Here is an 18,983-nt window from a genome sequence, read left to right on the forward strand (position 1 = left end):
CCAGTGTGGAAAGAGTTTTAAGTGGTTTAAGGAACCTGAAAGTACATGAGAGAACGCACACAGGAGAAAACCCTTACGAATGCTCCCACTGTGGAAAGAGTTTTATCAAGTTACGGTACCTGAAACAACATGAAGAAATACACACAGAAGATAGGAAGACCTACCACTGCTCTCAGTGTGGAAAGATATTTACTGGGTTAGGGAACCTAAAAATACATACCAAATGACATATCTGATTAAATAAAGGGGAAATAAAGTAAATGCCATATTATTTCTGGGAAGTCTATTTGATTCTAAGTTCGGACATATAAACTATTTTTCAGATGCTACATAGTGATTTTCCAAACTCACTTCAAAGAGAGAGACTTGAGGATGTGACATGTTTGTGACATCACTGCTATTTACAATCTGAGTGTTCCATTCCATCCTTTCCACTATTTAGAATCTAATAGTGTTCCATTCCATCATTTCCTCTATTTAGAATCCAATAGTGTTCCATTCCATCCTTTAACCTTTTGTAAGTGTTTTTTTCCATCCTTTACTCTATTTAGAATCTAATAGTGTCCATTCCATAATTTCCTCATTTAAGCCACTGTAACAGTTGTTTAATCATTTTGACTGGCAAAAGAGACGTTACAGCATGCCTGCCAACTGGCTATAATGGCAAAAGCTTAATATGTCGAATGTGACCAGGTTTGTGCAGATTGCTTTCAGAGGTAGCCTGTACCCAGAGTAATGGAGGACGCTATATGTTTTGTTGAATGCCCAGAATTATTATCGATAATCAAGGAGCAAGTGGGGATTGTAACTTTTAATCCGGGTTTATTGTACAATCTTTTCCCTAAAAGTAAATTTAATATTGTCCTTATTTCATCAAAAGTAGATCCATAAAATTGACACACTTCCAACAATTTGCATGGGTTTTTTGGCAGTGTTTTTTTTACCAGGAGACTGTAGTGCCACTTTCGCAAAAGGAGCATGAAGCAAAAGGAGCATGCGTTGGTCAGACCTCGTCAGGCAGTATCGATTGCCGTACCAGGCGATACAGCCTGACAGGATGCTCTCAATTGTGCATCTGTAAAAGTTTGTGAGGGTTTTAGGTGCCAAGCCAAATTTCTTCAGCCTTCTGAGGTTGAAGAGTCGCTGTCCTTCACCACGTTTCTGTGTGGGTGGACCATTTCAGTTTGTCAGGGATGTGTACGACGAGGAACTTTAAACTTTCAACCTTCTCCACTGCGTCCCATCGATGTGGGTAGGGGGGGTGCTCCCTCTGCTGTTTCCTGAAGTTCACGATCATCTCCTTTGTTTTATTGAGAGGTTATCGAGAGGTTATTTTCCTGGCTCCACACTCCCAGGGCCCTCACCTCCACCCTGTGTGTTGTCTCATCATTGCTGGTAATCAGGCCTAATACTGTTGTGTCGTCTGCAAACTTCTTTATGATTGAGGCGTGCGTGGCCATGCAGTCATGGGTGAACAGGAGGTACAGGTGGGGGCTGAGCACCCAACTTGTGGGTATCAGCGACGTGGAGGTGTTTTTTCCTACCTTCACCACCTGGGGGGCCGCCCATCAGGAAGTCCAGGACACAGTTACACATGGCGGAGTTCAGACCCAGGGCATCAAGCTTAATGAAGAGCTTGGAGGGTACTATGGTGTTGAATGCTGAGCTATAGTCAATGAACAGCATTCTTACATAGGTATTCCTCTTGTCCAGATGGGATAGGGCAGTGTGAAGTGTGATTGCGTCGTCTGTGGATCTATTGAGGCGGTAAGAAAATTGAAGTGGGTCTAGGGTGACAGGTAAGGTAGAGGTGATATAATCCTTGACTAGTCTCTCAAAGCACTTCATGATGACGGAAGTGAGTGCTACGGGGCGATAGTCACTTAGTTCAGTTAACTTTGCTTTCTGGGCTCCCGAGTGGCGCAATATTTTAAGGCATCTCAGTGCAAGATTCATCACTACAGTCCCTGGTTCGAATCCAGGCTGAATCACATCTGGCCATGATTTGGAGTCGAATATGGCACCGCACAACTAGCTCTGTGTTGTCCGGGTTTGGCCAGGGTAGGCCGTCATTGTAAATAAAGAAATTTTTCTAAACTGACTTGCCTATTTAAAGAAAGGTTAAATAAAATGTAAAAAAAAAAAATATATATATATATATATATATATACAGGAAAAATGGTGGACATCTTGAATTATGTAGACTGGGATAGGGAGAGATTGAATATGTCTGTAATATGTCTCATAGCAAAGGGTCAGAATACTTATGTGAATAAGGTATTTCTGTTTTTGCTTTCGCTTTGTCATTACCGGGTATTGTGTGTAGATCGATAAGGAACATTTTATATTTAATCCATTTTAGAATAAGGCTGTAAGGTAACAAAATGTGGAAAAAGCCAAGGGGTCTGAACTACTGAACTAAAGTATTTTATTTATTTATTACCTACATTTAAAACGAACTTTATCTGAAAATAAAATATGATCCTCAACTGCGTTTCCCCTCCAGTCAGCAGACGGCGATGTGAGTCTTTCAGGCGACGCTGCAAGCGTGACGTATAATCTAGTGGACTTCAGGAACAGCTCGCCAACCACCCCGGTAGCTTGCTAGCCAACATAGCCGAAAGATTCCAGCTATTTATACGCTTTCGGTGTATATTACCTACTGTGTTTTAGACACACTTCTGTCATATCTACTTGTTAAACTATTTAATATTACGTTATTTTGTATTAGTCAGCTATAGTAGTTTGCTGGTTAAGTTAGCACTAGCCTAGTCACTAATGATAGCTAGCTAGCTATCATCCCTGAACATGAGCTCCCTAAACATCTCTCCTGTTGAAGAAGAGGAGGTCTGCTGGACGGAGAAAGAAACTCTGGGGCTGAACATTGTTGTGAAAGAGGAGAAGGAAGAAGAGAATGTCACAGTTAAACAAGAGGTAGAGGGTGAGGCTGTTACAGTGAAAGAAGAAGAGGAAGACGTTTCAGTGAAAGAAGAGGAGGCAGAGAAAGAGGATGCAGTTTTTGGAGTGAAGAAGGAAGGGGAGATTACAGTCACATTGAAAGATGAAGATGAGGAGATGGGAGATCTGATTAACACCAGTAAGTACCGCCTTAAATGTGTTTTTAACTTAGAATATTCTGAGTTGGCTCGTCAATACCTCTTCAACGGAGGGCCCTAAGATGATGACTGATATGTCTAGAATCAGACGACGTAGAGAGCAAGCTACCCCTTGTTTTCTCCGTTCCGTTTTCAAAAAGTGACTTAACATATAGACCCTTCTCAAATATATCTGCTGACCGCAGACTGGGGGGCACGGCATGTAGTGATGATTTACTACATACCGTGCCCCCCAATAGTGCCATGTGAGAGTTGGGTTGGCTACACCAACGATTATGGATATACTGACAAGATGTCTCTCCGCCCTGACAAGGGGAGTCGTTGTCCACAGAGCGGCACTGCGGGTTGTCTGTCTCCTACATATCCTTTCTTTGGATTGGTGGATTGGTGGGGCATCCGTACCTATGTAGGACATGCAAGGGTTAGGTTAATAAACAGGCTGGAGCTAGAACCTCGTGGTCGCGCGTCTTTATTTTAGATCATACTACATGGTGTCAGAAGTGGTTTTAAAATTCACATAGACGTGAAGGAGGTACCAAGTAAATCATACATCCAGGCTGTTTCAAAGCAGGGAGGGCACAGTGTTGGAGATAAAACAGCGCATATCATTATTTTGCTAGCTAACGAGCAAGGACTAAGCTACTGCTAAGCAACATGTTGCAAGAGGAAGAAGCTGGCGGGATTTCAGGGTTTGCGACTCCAAGTTCAACGGGCTCTGGCGCAAACACGGACAGGCCAGTGGCTAGTGCTGACGGATTTCGCATTAGTCCCCCGGAGAATTTTGTTTGTATGGACATTCAAAACTGGCCGAAATGGATCAGGCGCTTTGAAAGGTACAGGGTAGCATCAGGCTTAAACGTGGAAAAATGAGGCATTTCAAGTTAATACACAGATCTATCTACTCTATGGGTGATGAAGCCGAGGATATATTAAATGCTTCAACGTTGACCGAGGAAGATAAACTTAACTACAGTGCCGTTAAAGACTGTTTTGAAACGCATTTTGTAGGGAGACAACATTATTTTTGAGAGAGCTAGGTTTAATATGCGCAAACAGGAGCAGGGTGAAACCACCGACAGTTTTATCACAGCTGTTCACAAACTAGCAGAACATTGTCAGTTTGGCGCGCTCGGGGAAGAGCTGATCCGAGATCGGATTGTAGTCGGAATAAGGAATATATCACTTTCTGAAAAGTTACAGTTGGATTCCCAGCTTACCTTGTCCAAAGCTGTAAACCAGGTTAGGCAGAGTGAGACAGTAAAAAGACAGCAGACGATACTGCGTGACAGCAGCTCCTTGCAGAACGAAGAGAGTGAGGAAATACATGCATTTTCATACAGAGCTAAAAAAAAAACGGAGGGGAACACAGAACAGAGACAGACGTGGAGAAAACAATCACAGACAGCACCAGTAGCTAGTTCAAATGTTTGTCGCAGATGTGGGAAATCCCCTTTCCACAGATGGAAAGATTGCCCAGCAAAGGATGCTGAATGCAGGAAATGTCACAGGAGAGGACACTTTTCAGCTGTCTGTCGATTAAAGCAAATGCATGAGGTTTCAGAGGAGGTACAGCAGGACAGCATCTTGCTGGGAGAAGTAAAGGGAAACAATACTGGCTGGCATTCAGACATTAAACTCAATGGGGAGGTTGTGTCATTTAAACTAGACACTGGGGCAGCAGTGACAGCTATCCCAACTAGGCTGTATAGCTATAGCAGAGATGGCCCTTTGCTCTCTACAAACAAAAAACTGTACGGGCCCAGTAATAACATTTTACCAGTGGTAGGGCACTTGGTGATTAAACTGGAGAGTAAAGACAAAAGTGCCATCCAGCCTGTCTTCGTCATTGACTCTCTAGCCAGACCGTTGCTGGGGCTGCCAGCAATTGAAGCATTGCAACTCATTGAGAGAGTGAGCGAACTGGAGGACCCAGGTGAGGTTTTCAAAAAGAAATTCCCAAAAGTGTTTTCTGGTCTAGGAAGGATAGAAGGTGACTACAAAATCCGCCTGAAAGAGGATGCAGTCCCCTATGCCCTTACTACCCCCCGCCGGGTGCCTATCCTTTTATTGGCCAGAGTAAAGGAAGAGTTGGGGAGGATGGAAGACATTGGGGCGGTGTCTAAAATAGAGAGTCCCACAGACTGGTGTGCAGGGATGGTGGTGGTCCCAAAAGCCAATGGGGAAATAAGGATCTGTGTGGACATGACTAAATTGATTAATTTTTTGCCATTTTGGAATCGCTTCCGGTCCTGAGCATTTCCAAAGACTCATGTCCCAGCTGTTGGAGGGGCGTCATAGTCCACGCGGAAGGGACAGAGCAGAACATGATGTAAGGCTCACAGCAGTTCTGACCCGACTCCAGGAGACTGGCCTGACACTCAATGAAAAATGCACTTTTGCACAATCAGAAGTCTTGTTCTTGGGACACAAAATCAGTGCAGCTGGAATAGAGCCGGACCCAGAGAAGATCAGCGCCATCACAGATATGCCCAGACCCCAGAATGTGGCTGAAGTCAGGACCTTCTTAGGCATGGCCACATATGTGGGTAAGTTCCTCCCACAGTTCTCAGATACAACCAAACCTCTGAGAGACTTACTAGTATCAGCGGATGCATCATCCTTTGGGCTAGGGGCGGTCCTCACACAGATGCAGGACAACATGGAGTGGCGTCCAATAGCATACATCTCCCGAAGCTTATCCGACACAGAGCAAAGATATGCTCAAGTGGAGAAGGAGGCGTTTTGGCTATCACATGGGCATGTGAAAGGCTCAGCCAATACCTTATTGGCCTGCAGTTTACAGCAGAGACTGACCACAAACCACTGTTGGCTCTGTTAGGGACAAAAGCACTGGACGACTTGCCTCCCAGAGTTCTGCGCTTCCGCCTCAGATTACGGAGGTTCACCTACAAGATGGTGTATGTGCCAGGGAACGCACTGATCACAACAGATGCACTCTCCAGGGCCCCAATTAAATGTCCATTATCAGAGGAGGAGCAATGTCTAGAGGGTGAGGTACAGGTGTCCATTAATGCAATAAGGGACAGTCTACCTGCATCTCAGACCAAACTGCAGCAGATTGCAGAGAAGCAACAACGAGACCACATCTGCCAACAGATAGTTCAGCAGTGCAAAAAGGGATGGCCCAGGCAGGAGGAACTGCCTCAGCTGCTGAAGCCCTATTGGGTGCACCAAAGTGACTTCCACTGTAATGGAGACCTTCTCATGAAAGGACTACGGATAGTTATAACCAGAAATGCTAGACAGAGTGCATGATGGACACATGGGGATAACCAAATGCAGACTGAGGGCTCAACAGTCAGTGTGGTGGCTTGGTCTGAGATTGCCAAGCTAGTGGCCCAGTGTGAGGTCTGTACAAAATGTCAACCTTGTCATCCGGAGCCAATGATGGCAACGGAGCTGCCAAAACGGCCATGGCAAAAGGTAGGGGTGGATATGTTCTATTGGAAAAATGACACTTATCTGCTAGTGGTAGATTACTACTCAAGATACATTGAAATAGCAAAGACACCCATAACCACATCAGCTTCTGTTATCAATGGATTAAAGTCTATTTTTTCCAGGCAAGGGGTCGCTGAGGTCCTGGTTACAGATAACGCTCCCCAGTTCTCTGCGAGCTCCTTTTCTGCTTTTGCCGCAGAATATGACTTCATACATGTGACCAGTAGCCCCTACCATGCACAGAGTAATGGTGAGGCAGAGAGAGCTGTGAAAACAGTCAAGGGACTGCTGAAAAAGAACAAGGATCCATACAGGGCTCTGTTAGCTTACAGAGTTACACCACTGCATCATGGGCCGTCGCCTGCCGAGCTCCTGATGGGCAGGAGGCTGCGTTCCCCATTGCCTGTCTCGCCGGCTCAGCTCAAACCCAGATGGCCTAACAGAAAGGCCTTCGCTGAAAGGGACAAACGTCTGAAACAAACGCAAACTGGAGACTTTAATCAGAGACACCGTGCTAAGGAGAGGCCAGAGCTGACCGAAGGTCAACGCGTGTGGATTACAAACTCAAAGACACCAGCAATAGTGCTGAGGAAAGCGGATGCCCCATGCTCCTATGTGGTGGACACAGGCTCAGAAGAGGTACGAAGGAACAAAACACACCTCAGAGCTCTTCCAGATCTACCAGCCACACAGACAGAGGCCACAGAAAATGCACAAAAAGAGGGTGAAGGAGAGAGAATGCTCACAGAGCCACAAGCGCGCCCAAAAAGGGATGTGAAGCCACCAGAGTGGCTGAAAGACTATGTTACGTGAAGAGATAACATACTGCTGGGGAACATACCCAGCAAAAAGAGACTGTACTAAGTTAATGTTCATACTGTGTGATTTAATGCTTTCATACTGTTTCAGGATGGGAAGTAGCATGTTAGAGAATAATACTGGTTTCCAAATTGCATTTCAGTTATGCTTCAGTGGTTATGCATGTTGAGTTCTTGTTCATGGGAGAGGGGAAGATGTAGTAGGATGTCCCTTGGGGGCATCTGTACCTATGTAGGACATGCAAGGGTTAGGTTAGTAAACAGGCTGGAGCTAGAACCTCGTGGTCGCGCCTCTTTATTTTAGATCATACTACAACACCTGTTTGGCCCCGCCATTTCCTGGGTCGGTGAAGTGCGGTATTAAATTTAAGGAATAAATCCGAGTCTCACGCTCATCACCTGTTGAAGGCGGGGCTTGCAGCGAGGCGTGGATTTAATAGTATGTTGTACCTATTTTCCCTCCTTCAGGGAACAGTAGTTATAGTCATAACATGTGGATTTAATAGTATGTTGTACCTCGTTTCCCTCCTCCAGCAGTAGTTATAGTCATAACGTTAAGCTTGTCATATGAAAAACTTCAACTTAAATACTGGATCTTAAAATCGGACAGTTTGTTGTATTCAGATCGTTGAAATGCTCCCTAACTACGTAACATTTAGTGTCTCCTTATGTTATGTTGGGAAAACAGTTTTCATGGGCACATAAATCCTAAATCATTTGAAAGTTTGCTAAATCCGAGTGTAACCTTAAGTTGATTCACAACACACAAATGGATACTGTCATTAACGCGGTTCTTCAGTAATTACACACAATACTTAATACTGTAGCTGTTTAGTTAGTCACATGTTCAGCTATCATCAGCTGATCCCAGAAATCATTTTCTGAATGACAGTCACATGACAAACATCACGACATGCAACAACTACCAAAGTGCATCTTCATTCATTACTCTGGTAAAGACAGTTATGCTGTGCTCCATGTTGGATCCAACATCCCAAACAAATTGATGTTTATAAATGTATTCTATGCTTTATTTACAGTAGGATCTCGTTAGTCTGTTTCAACACAGAGATACTTAGCTTATAATGTGTAGAGTAGAGGTCGACCGATTAATCGGAATGGCCGATTACATTGCACTCCACGAGGAGACTGCGTGGCAGACTGACTACCTGTTATGCGAGTGCAGCAAGGAGCCAAGGTAAGGTGCTAGCTAGCATTAAACGTATCTTATAAATAAATAAAAATCTTAACATAATCACTAGTTAACTACACATGGTTGATATTACTAGTTCATCTAGCGTGTCCTGCGTTGCATATAATCGATGCGGTGCGCATTTGCGAAAAAAGACTTATCGTTGCTCCAACGTGTACCTAACCATAAACATCAATGCCTTTCTTAAAATCAATACACAAGTATATATTTTTAAACCTGCATATTTAGTTAATATTGCCTGCTAACATGAATTTCTTTTAACTAGGGAAATTGTGTCACTTCTCTTGAATTTTGTGCAACAGAGTCAGGGTATATGCAGCATTTTGGGCCGCATGGCCCGTTGCAAACTGTGTGAAGACTAATTCCTCCTAACAAAGACAGCCAACTTCGCCAAACGGGGGATGATTTAACAAAAGCGCATTTGCAAAAAAAGCATAATCATTGCACGAATGTACCTAACCATAAACATCAATGCCTTTCTTAAAATCAATACACAGAAGTATATATTTTTTACCTGCATATTAATGTTAAAAGAAATCCAGGTTAGCAGGCAATATTAAACCAGGGAAATTGTGTCACTTCTCTTGCATTCATTGCACGCAGAGTCAGGGTATATGCAACAGTTTGGGCCACCTGGCTCGTTGCAAACTAATTTGCCATGTTATGTTATGACATAACATTGAAGGTTGTGCAATGTAACAGGAATATTTAGACTTATGGATGCCACCCGTTAGATAAAATACGGAACGGTTCCGTATTTCACTGAAAGTATAATCGTTTTGTTTTCGAAATGATAGTTTCCGGATTTTACCATATTCATGACCTAAGGCTTGTATTTCTGTGTGTTATTATGTTATAATTAAGTCTATGATTTGATAGAGCAGTCTGACTGAGCGGTGGTAGGCAGCAGCAGGCTCATAAGCATTAATTCAAACAGCACTTTAGTGCGTTTGCCAGCAGCTCTTCGCTGTGCTTCAAGCATTGAGCTGTGTATGACTTCAAGCCTATCAACTCCCGAGATTAGGCTGGTGTAACCAATGTGAAATGGTTAGCTAGTTAGCGGGGTGCATGCTAATAGCTTTTCAGTTGGTGACGTCACTCGCTCTGAGACCTTGAAGTAGTTGCTCTGCAAGGGCCGCCGCTTTTGTGGAGCGATGGGTAACGATGCTTCGAGGGTGGCTGTTGTCAATGTGTTCCTGGTTCGAGCCCAGGTAGGTTCGAGGAGAGAGACGGAAGCTATACTGTTCCACTGGCAATACTAAAGTGCCTATAAGAACATCCAATAGTCAAAGGTATATGAAATACAAATGATATAGAGAGGAATAGTCCTATAATTCCTATAATAACTACAACCTGAAACTTCTTACCTGGGAATATTGAAGACTAATTTTAAAAGGAACCATCAGCTTTCATATGTTCTCATGTTCTGAGCAGGGAATTTAAACGTTAGCTTTTTTACATTGCACATATTGCACTTTTACTTTCTTCTCCAACACTTTGTTTTTGCATTATTTAAACCACATTTTTTATCGGCCGATTAATCGGTATCGGATTTTCTTGGTCATCTAATAATCGGTATCGGCGTTGAAAAATCATAATCGGTCGACCTCTAGTCCACACATTACGTGCGTGCACACACCAGCCTAGCCTGAAAATATTTTTGATATCTCGGATTGTTCTGATATTATAAATATTTCTGGGCTCCGCTGGCATGGAATTTCCCAGGGTAAACATCCATTCTCTCCTCCCATCAAACACTGTAAATACACAACGTGATCCAACCACATGAAAAGGTTGGGAACATGTTTTCTTTGGCCAGTGAGGTCAAGCCCTCGTCACAGCTACAACTTATTTATCAGAATTCCTGCTGTATAAATAGCTACATTATTTCTGACACCCACAACTCAACTGCACCACGCGAGTTTGATAAGATTTTTGTTTTTGTTTGTTAAAATAGAATCTTTAGTCTTGGGTCCCTGCATTTTAAAACATTTCTTTACTTTTGATATTGAATACTGCATTGTTGTTGAGGAAGAGCTTGCAGGTAACAGGGTGTTTATACTATTGGTAAAACATGTGGATAACCATGCTAGCTTCGCTCTCGTGTGGTGCTAGTGTAACAGTATAACTTTAGACCGTCCCCTCGCCCATACCCGGGCACCCTCTGCACACATCAACAACAGTCACCCACAAAGCATCGTTACCCATCACTCCACAAAAGCCGCGGCACTTGCAGAGCAAGGAGAACTACTACTTCAAAGTCTCAGAGCAAGTGACGTCACCGATTTAAACGCTATTTAGCGCGAACACCGCTAACTAGCTAGCCATTTCACATCCGTTACACTAGCAAGCATAATGGGTAGTGCTAGGTATCAACAGCGTCCCGAGTGGTGCTAGCAAGTATAATAGGTAGTGCTAGGTATCAACAGCCTCCCGAGTGGCAGAGCACTGCGTCGCTCTACAGATCCGGGTTTGATCCTGGACTGTATCACAGCAGGGCGCATGCACGCTGACTTCGGTCGCCAGCTGGACGGTATTTCCTCCGACACATTGGTGCGGCTGGCATCTGGGTTAAGCGAGCAGTGTGTCAAGAAGCAGTGCGGTTTGGCACGGTCGTGTTTCGGAGGACGTATGGCTCTTAACCTTCGCCTCTCCTGAGTCTGTACAGGAGGGGCAGAAATGGGACAAATTGGGGAGAAAAGGGGTTTAAAAAAAGTACCCCCCAAAAAAATCTACTTTCAGCTTTCCCCAACTTTGGTCCCGCCTTGCTCATGTCGCCCACTTTGCTTCTCTTCATTGAAAATGAATGGGCCTGACCAATCATCAGATCTAAATGATAGTTTTACAGCCTAAGCCCTGTCTGAAGATGTCCTTGTCTGAGGGGGAGGTTCTTCTAAGCTATATGGAATTGTTTTAAGATTATACCAAGGATAATTTTGCTATTTGATTTTGAACTGGAAGTATCAATAATAATAAAAAATAGGTCATTTTATGTCAACTTATTTGGCCATACTGCTATATCCCATAGTAACACATTGGATAACATTCACAACATGGAACAACAGTAACCATAGTAACACATTGGATAACAATCACAACATGGAACAACAGTAACCATACTAACATTCTTTCCCCCAGAGCATCTAAAGTAAGTTTGTTCTGAAGTGTCTGTCCTATCTGAGAGATATTTAAAAAATGTCTTTAATCCCTTATTTATGTCACTAAACTCTTTCCACATTTTGTTACGTTACAGCCTTATTCTACAATGAATTGAATAAATACTAATCCTCACCAATCTACACAATTTCCAATAATGACATCAAAATACCCCATAATGACAAAGAGAAAATAGGTTTGGAGAAAAAATGTCACATTTATTAAAAAGAAAAAACAGAAATACCTTATTTACATAAGTATTCAGACCGTTTGCTATGAGACTCTAAACTGCGCTCATGTGAATCCCGTTTCCATTGATCATGCTTGAGATGTTTCTACAACTTGATTGGAGTCCACCTGTTGTAAATTCAATTGATTGGACATGATTTAGAAAGGCACACACCTGTCTGGCTACCACAGCATTCTGAAGCGATACGCCATCCCATCTGGTTTGCGCTTAGTGGGACTATCATTTGTTTTTCAAAAGGACAATGACCCAACACACCTCCAGGCTGTGTAAGGGCTATTTGACCAAAAAGAAGAGTGATTGAGTGCTGCATCAGATGACCTGGCCTCCACAATCACCCAACCTCAACCCAATTGAGATGGTTTGGGATTAGTTGTACCGCAGAGCGAAGGAAAGCAGCCAATAAGTGCTCAGCATATGTGGGAACTACTTCAAGACGGTTTGAAAAGCATTCCAGGTGAAGCTATTTGAGAGAATGCCAAGAGTGTGCAAAGCTGTCATCAAGGCAAAGGGTGGCACCTTTGAAGAATCAAAAATATATTTTGATTTGTTTACCACTTTTTTTGGTTACTACATGATCCCATATGTGTTTTCATGTCTTCACTATTACTCTACAATGTAGAAAATAGTAAAAAATAAAGACAAACCCTGGAAAGAATAGGTGTGTCCAAACTTTTGACTGGTACTGTATATCTCATTAATGTTTTTACCACTTCTTCCACAGGCAAACATGTAAGGAAAGCTTTATTTAAATCAAATGGGATGCTGTCAAAAATGTATTCAATTCAAAAGGATTTACCCAGCCTACAAAGCACTACAGCAACTCTGTGATGACCAGTTCTGCTCTTTTATTGAGGGATCTAGTCTAGATTAAACCTCATAGGAAGACAGTTTTATCATATGGAGGTTTCATTCAGGTCTCTGTTTAACGAGATACTCTGTTTGTCTTTGGCAGGAGAGATACCAGACTCTGACAGCAGGAAGAGTCCTTCAGGGGAACCAGACCCAGAGACACCCAAACCAGCGAGACGACACCACTGCTCCCACTGTGAAAAGAGTTTTCGCTGGTTAGGGAATCTAAAGCACCATGAGAGGACACACACAGGAGAAAAGCCATACCACTGCTTCCAATGTGAAAAGACATTTTCCGGAACAGGGGACTTAAAAGCTCATGAAAGGACACACACGGGAGAAAAGCATTTCCAGTGTTCCCAGTGTGGAAAGAGTTTTACTGTGTTAAATAACCTGAAAAGGCATGAGAGAATACACAAAGGAGAAAAGCCTTTTCAATGTTCCCTGTGTGGAAACAGTTTTACCCTGTTAGCTAATCTGAAAAGGCATGAGAGAATACACACAGGAGAAAGTCCTTATCACTGTTCCCACTGTAGAATGAGTTTTATTCAGTTGGCAAGCCTGAAGGCACATGAGTGGACACACACAGAAGAAAAGCCTTTCCAGTGTTCCCAGTGTAGAAAGATTTTTACCCTGTTAGCTAACTTGAAAAGGCATGAGAGAATACACACAGGAGAAAAGCCTTACCATTGCTTCCATTGTGAAAAGAGGTTTTCCCGATCAGGGGACCTAAAAGCTCATGAGTGGACACACACAGGAGAAGAACCTTTCCATTGTTCCCAGTGTGGAAAGCGTTTTACCGTGTTAGCTAACCTGAAAAGGCATGAGAGAATACACACAGGAGAAAAGCCTCATCACTGTTCCCACTGTGGAATGAGTTTTATTCAGTCAAGGAGCCTGAAGGAGCATGAGTGGACACACACAGGAGAAAAACCTTTCCAATGTTCCCAGTGTGGAAAGAGTTTTATCGTGTTAAGTAACCTAAAAAGGCATGAGAGAATACACACAGGAGAAAAGCCATTCCAATGTTCCCATTGTGGCAACAGTTTTACTCAGAGAGGGCACCTACAAGAGCATGAGAGAATACACACAGGAGAAAAGCCTTACCACTGCTCCCAGTGTAAAAATAGATTTTCCCGAGTAGGGGACCTAAAAGCTCATGAGAGGACACACACAGGAGAAAAGCCTTTCCAATGTTCCCAGTGTAGAAAGAGTTTTACCGTGTTAGCTACCCTGAAAAGGCATGAGAGAATACACACAGAAGAAAATCCAGGCACCGAAGACGTGGATGTTGATTAAGGCAACCCCTCGCACCTCTCTGATTCAGAGGGTTTGGGTTAAATGCGGAAGACACATTTCAGTTGAATGCATTCAGTTGTACAACTGACTAGGTATCCCCCTTTCCCTTTGCCTATAGAGCTCTGCTATAAATATGAGAGCAAGATTAGATGTTAGGGTCTGCATTATTATTATTATTAGGGCACCCATCAAGTTAAGAAATTATGAAATGTTCTGAAAACTGACTTCAGGTTTTTGAGGAATCTAGTCTCGCAGGAAGACAGTTTTATTTTATGAAGGTTTAATTCAGTTCTCTTCTTAGTATTTAACTAAATACTCTGTCTTTGGTATGAGAGGGACTAGACTTATTACTGTTCCCACTGTGGAATGAGTTTTCAGTTAGGGAGCCTGAAGGAGCATGAGTGGACAAACACAGGAGAGAAGCCTTACCACTGCTCCCAAGGTAAAATAGATTTTCACGAGTCGGGGACCTAAAAGCTCAGGAGAGGACACACAGGAGAAAAGCCTTTCCAATACTCCCAGTGTGGAAATTGTTTTGTCTGGTTAAGGAGTCTGAAGGAGCATAAGAAGACACACCAAAAAAGCTCGACCACTCCTCTCTCTCTGTGTGGAAGGACATTTTCCCAGTCACAGAACCTGAAATCACATGAGAGAATAAAGTTGCTGTGTTCTGACTTATATTTTTGACTGAGAATTTGTGTTTTTGTTTATGCCACATGAAATCATATTGTTTATGATTAAACCTGTCCCACAGTTGGTCCCACAGTTGACAATGTCCATCAGAGCAAACACCAAGCAATGAGTTCGAAGAAATTGTCAATAGAACTCCGAGACAGGATCGTGTCGAGGCACAGATCTGGGGAAGGGTACCAAAAAATGTCTGTAGCATCCAGAGCTCCTCTGTGGAGACGGGAGAACCTTCCAGAAGGACAACCATCTCTGCAGCACTCCACCAATCAGGCCTTTGTAGTAGAGTGGCCAGACGGAAACCACTCTTCAGTAATAAGAACAGGACTGCCCGCTTGTAGCCAAAAGGCACCTAAGGACTGAACTCTTTGGCCTGAATGCCAAGTGTCTCGCCTGGCGTAAAGCATGGTGGTGGCAGCATCATGCTGTGGGGATGTTTTTCAGCGGCAGGGACTGGGAGACTAATCAGAATCGAGGGAAAGATGAACGGAGCAAAGTACAGAGAGAACCTTGATGAAAACCTGCTACAGAGAACTCAGGACCTCAGACTGGGGCAACGGTTCACCTACCAACAGTACAACAGCCTTAAGCCCACAGCCAAGACAACGGCGGAGTTGCTTCATGACAAGTCTCTGAATAACCTTGAGTGGCCCAGCCAGAGCCCAGACTTGAACCCGATCGAACATCTCTAGAGAGACCTGAAAATAGCTGTGCAGTGACGCTCCCCATCCAACCTGACAGAGCTTGAGAGGATCTGCAGAGAAGAATGGGAGAAACTCCCCAAATAAAGGTGTGCCAAGCTTGTAGCGTCATACACAAGAAGACTCAAGGCTGTAATCGCTGCCAAAGGTGTTTCAACAAAGTACGTAGTAAAGAGTCTGAATACTTATGTAAATGTGATTTTTCCGTTTATTTTAATAAATTAGCACAAATTTTTTTTTAAACATGTTATGGGGTATTGTGTGTAGATTGAGTATTTTTTAAATCCATTTTAGAATAAGGCTGCCATGGTAACGTAACAAATGTAGAAAATTTGAAGGGGTTTGAATACTTTCTGAATGCACTGTAGGAGCAGTACAGACCTAGTCTGTTCATTATATACATCTACATGATGTATTGTTACACCATGTAGGAGCAGTATAGACCTAGTCTGTTCATTATATACATCTACATTATATATTGTTACACCATGTTGGAGCAGTATAGACCTAGTCTGTTCATTATATACATCTACATGATGTATTGTTACACCATGTAGGAGCAGTATAGACCTAGTCTGTTCATTATATACATCTACATGATGTATTGTTTAATTCTCAAAAAGAAGGTGTCTCCCATGTTTTCAATACTCCAGCACCCTCCCCTTGAGAGGATAACGACACTGAAATGTTTTATGAGATTAGAGAACACATTGCGTGGGATCTTAGACCATTCCTCCATACAGAATATCTCCAGGTCCTTGATTTATTTTGTCTGCGCTTGTGGACTGCCCTGTTAAATTCAAACCACAGGTTTTCAATGGAGTTCAAGTCCGAAGACTGAGATGGCCATTGAAAAGGTTGATTTTGTGCCCAACTAACCATTTCTTCGTGGATGTTGATGTGTCTTGCTGGAAGATCAATTTATGGCCAAGTTTCAGCCTCCTAGCAGAGAGGTAACCAGGTTTTGGGCCAAAATATCCTGGTAGTGAGTAAAGTTTATTTATTTTATACAGTCATTTTTGCTAATCTTTATTAAGGGTATCAATAGCTAGGTGCTTATTTGATATCTAGTTATTTAACTGAATCAGGAATACAGATATGGAGTAGATGTAGAGTTTGTTTAAAATTCTCAAAAATCTGAACTAATCAAACAACACTTGTTGCTCTTTGTACGTGTTGATATAATATTTTTATTTAATAGAGAGAAAAACGTTTCCCTAAACTGCTTTATAATATTATAATTCAATGAAGAAATAAAAAAGTTTTCCCTCCTCAACTGCGTTTCCTCCCTCCAGACAGTAGATGGCGATATGTGTCTTTCAGGCGATGTTTCTACTGTGACGTATAATCTAATGGACGGAAGGCTTCTTCAACAACTGCAGCCACCTCGTTAGCTCCGTAGCCAACAAAGTCAGAACGTTCAAGTTCTTTAGACAATTTCATGGTTTTATTTGCCACTATGATTTAAACATACTTATGTGGAAACAACTAGCTTCCGCATTTAATTTAATATTTTACGTTGTAAGTCAACTAGCTGGCTTGTGTGAGGATTCTGTGTTATGCAACATAGCTGACTTGAGACATTGTTAACAGTTTCAGGGCCATGGGTCTTTCTCATGATGGAAAAATACAGAATAACATGAAGACAGGAACTGTGCAATGAGTTGGGGGGGGCACATTCAGAACGTAGTGTTGCGAGAACAAACTGTCTTTTGTTAGATAACAGGAGCCAGGTGCGTGGTAACTGTATCGAGCATGGGTGCATAGATATTCTACAACGACTGACCGCTAAAGCGTCTAGGGGGGTGGGACCAGCTCTGGCGCCAACAATCAACGATAGGCTGAGTGAGTTTAAACCACGCCCAGTCTCTACTCTGACAGGCCGGCTCAGAAGTAGTTCCTGCTTCCGTCAGATAATATTATAATATCTTTGTCAGGAACAAGTCAGTTCTCTGTTTGCCCTGCGAGGTGGGACAGAGAGCCCGTATATACGAAAATTGCATTTACTACTTATTGCTTAGCTAATAAAAAGTACATAGTATACAATCGATGACTCCGCGTCATACTTATCCTGATACCAGATTCGATTGACGCAACCCTAACACTGGTTAAGTTAGCACTAGTCTAGTCGCTAATGCTAGCTAGCTATTATCCCCGACCATGAGCTCACTAAGTTACTCTTCTCCTGCTAAAGAAGAGGTCTGCTGGACGGAGAAAGAAGCTCTGGTGAAAGTGGAGGAGGAAGAGGAGGCTGTTACAATACAAAAACAAGTAGAGGGTGAGGCTGTTACTGTGAAAGAAGAAGAGGAAGATGCAGTTTTTGGCGTGGAGGAGGTTACTGTCACAGCGAAAGAAAATGAAGTCGTTTTTGGAATGAAGGATGAAGAGGGGGAGATTACTGTCACATTAGAGGACAGAGAAGACTAGAGAACTGATTAACACCAGTAAATACAGTGAGTACTATCTTATAAAACAGGGACATAAACTATGCAGTTGTTGAACTAATGTGTGATTTTTAAAAGGGCGTTCTACACTTTAATATATTTTTGTACTGTATGAATTGTTCATGACGTCCTCCCGTGATTAGAACTAGAAACTAGAATTATAGAAAGCTAAGCCAGATAACAGAAATACTCATCATAAACTTTGACTAAAGATACATGTTCTACATATAATTAAAGATACACTGGTTCTTAATGCAACCGCTGTGTCAGATTTTTTTTAAACGTTACGGAAAAAGCCTACCATGCAATTATCTGAGACAGCGCTCAGACGTAAAAGTATTTCTCCGCCATGTTGGAGTCAACAGAAATACGAAATTACTTCATAAATATTCCCTTACCTTTGATGATCTTTCATCAGAATGTAGTGCAAGGAGTCCTAGTTCCACAATAAATCATTGTTTTGTTCCATAATGTCCAATACTAGTGTCCAATTAGCTGCATTTGCTATCACTTTCAGCTCACGTGCCCAAAAACTGACTGCTGGTCCAGAACAACTCGCACGAAAACTTCAAAAATATATATTCTAGGTCGAATAAACTGGTCAAACTAAGTAGATAATCAATCTTCAGGATGTTATTTTCATATATATCCAATAACTTTCCAACCGGATCATAAGTTTTCAGCTGCAGCCAAATGGAACAGCGGTGGCACCCACAGAGAAATGCGCCACAGGAAAATGGCATTCTGTCGGGACACTGACTATTTCCCCTCCCATTCAGTCAAAGTTCACAGCAAATGCTCCATTCCACTTTCTACTGAATCAGGACATCTAGTGGAAGGCGTAGGAAGTGCTACCAGATCCATATCTTGTTGGGAAAGGAGGGGGCGATGACATCAAAGTTGACCCACATTCAGAATTTCACTTCTTGTTTGGAAGATTGCCTACCTTATGAGTTCTGTTATACTCACAGACATAATTCAAACAGTT

The 18,983-nt window shown here is 42.6% G+C and overlaps 1 protein-coding gene across 1 annotated transcript; it reads left to right on the plus strand.

Moving 5' to 3' along the window:
• Positions 1–2,516: 2,516 nt before the first annotated feature.
• On the plus strand, positions 2,517–17,597 carry LOC109890745 (zinc finger protein 501-like). Its single transcript, XM_020482759.2, has 2 exons — positions 2,517–3,097; positions 12,968–17,597. Exons 1-2 carry the CDS (start codon positions 2,809–2,811, stop codon positions 14,161–14,163), a joined length of 1,485 nt encoding a protein of 494 aa, XP_020338348.2. The 5' UTR covers positions 2,517–2,808; the 3' UTR covers positions 14,164–17,597.
• The last annotated feature ends 1,386 nt before the right edge of the window (positions 17,598–18,983 follow it).

This window comes from Oncorhynchus kisutch, linkage group LG5 (assembly GCF_002021735.2).
Source record: "Oncorhynchus kisutch isolate 150728-3 linkage group LG5, Okis_V2, whole genome shotgun sequence".
NCBI classification, from domain to species: Eukaryota; Metazoa; Chordata; class Actinopteri; order Salmoniformes; family Salmonidae; genus Oncorhynchus; species Oncorhynchus kisutch.

Coding starts and splice junctions, on each gene's coding strand:
- LOC109890745 (XM_020482759.2), top strand. CDS start 2,809: ATGAGCTCCCTAAACATCTCTCCTGTTGAAGAAGAGGAGGTCTGCTGG. Junction 3,098..12,967: donor GGGAGATCTGATTAACACCA/GTAAGTACCGCC, acceptor TGTCTTTGGCAG/GAGAGATACCAGACTCTGAC.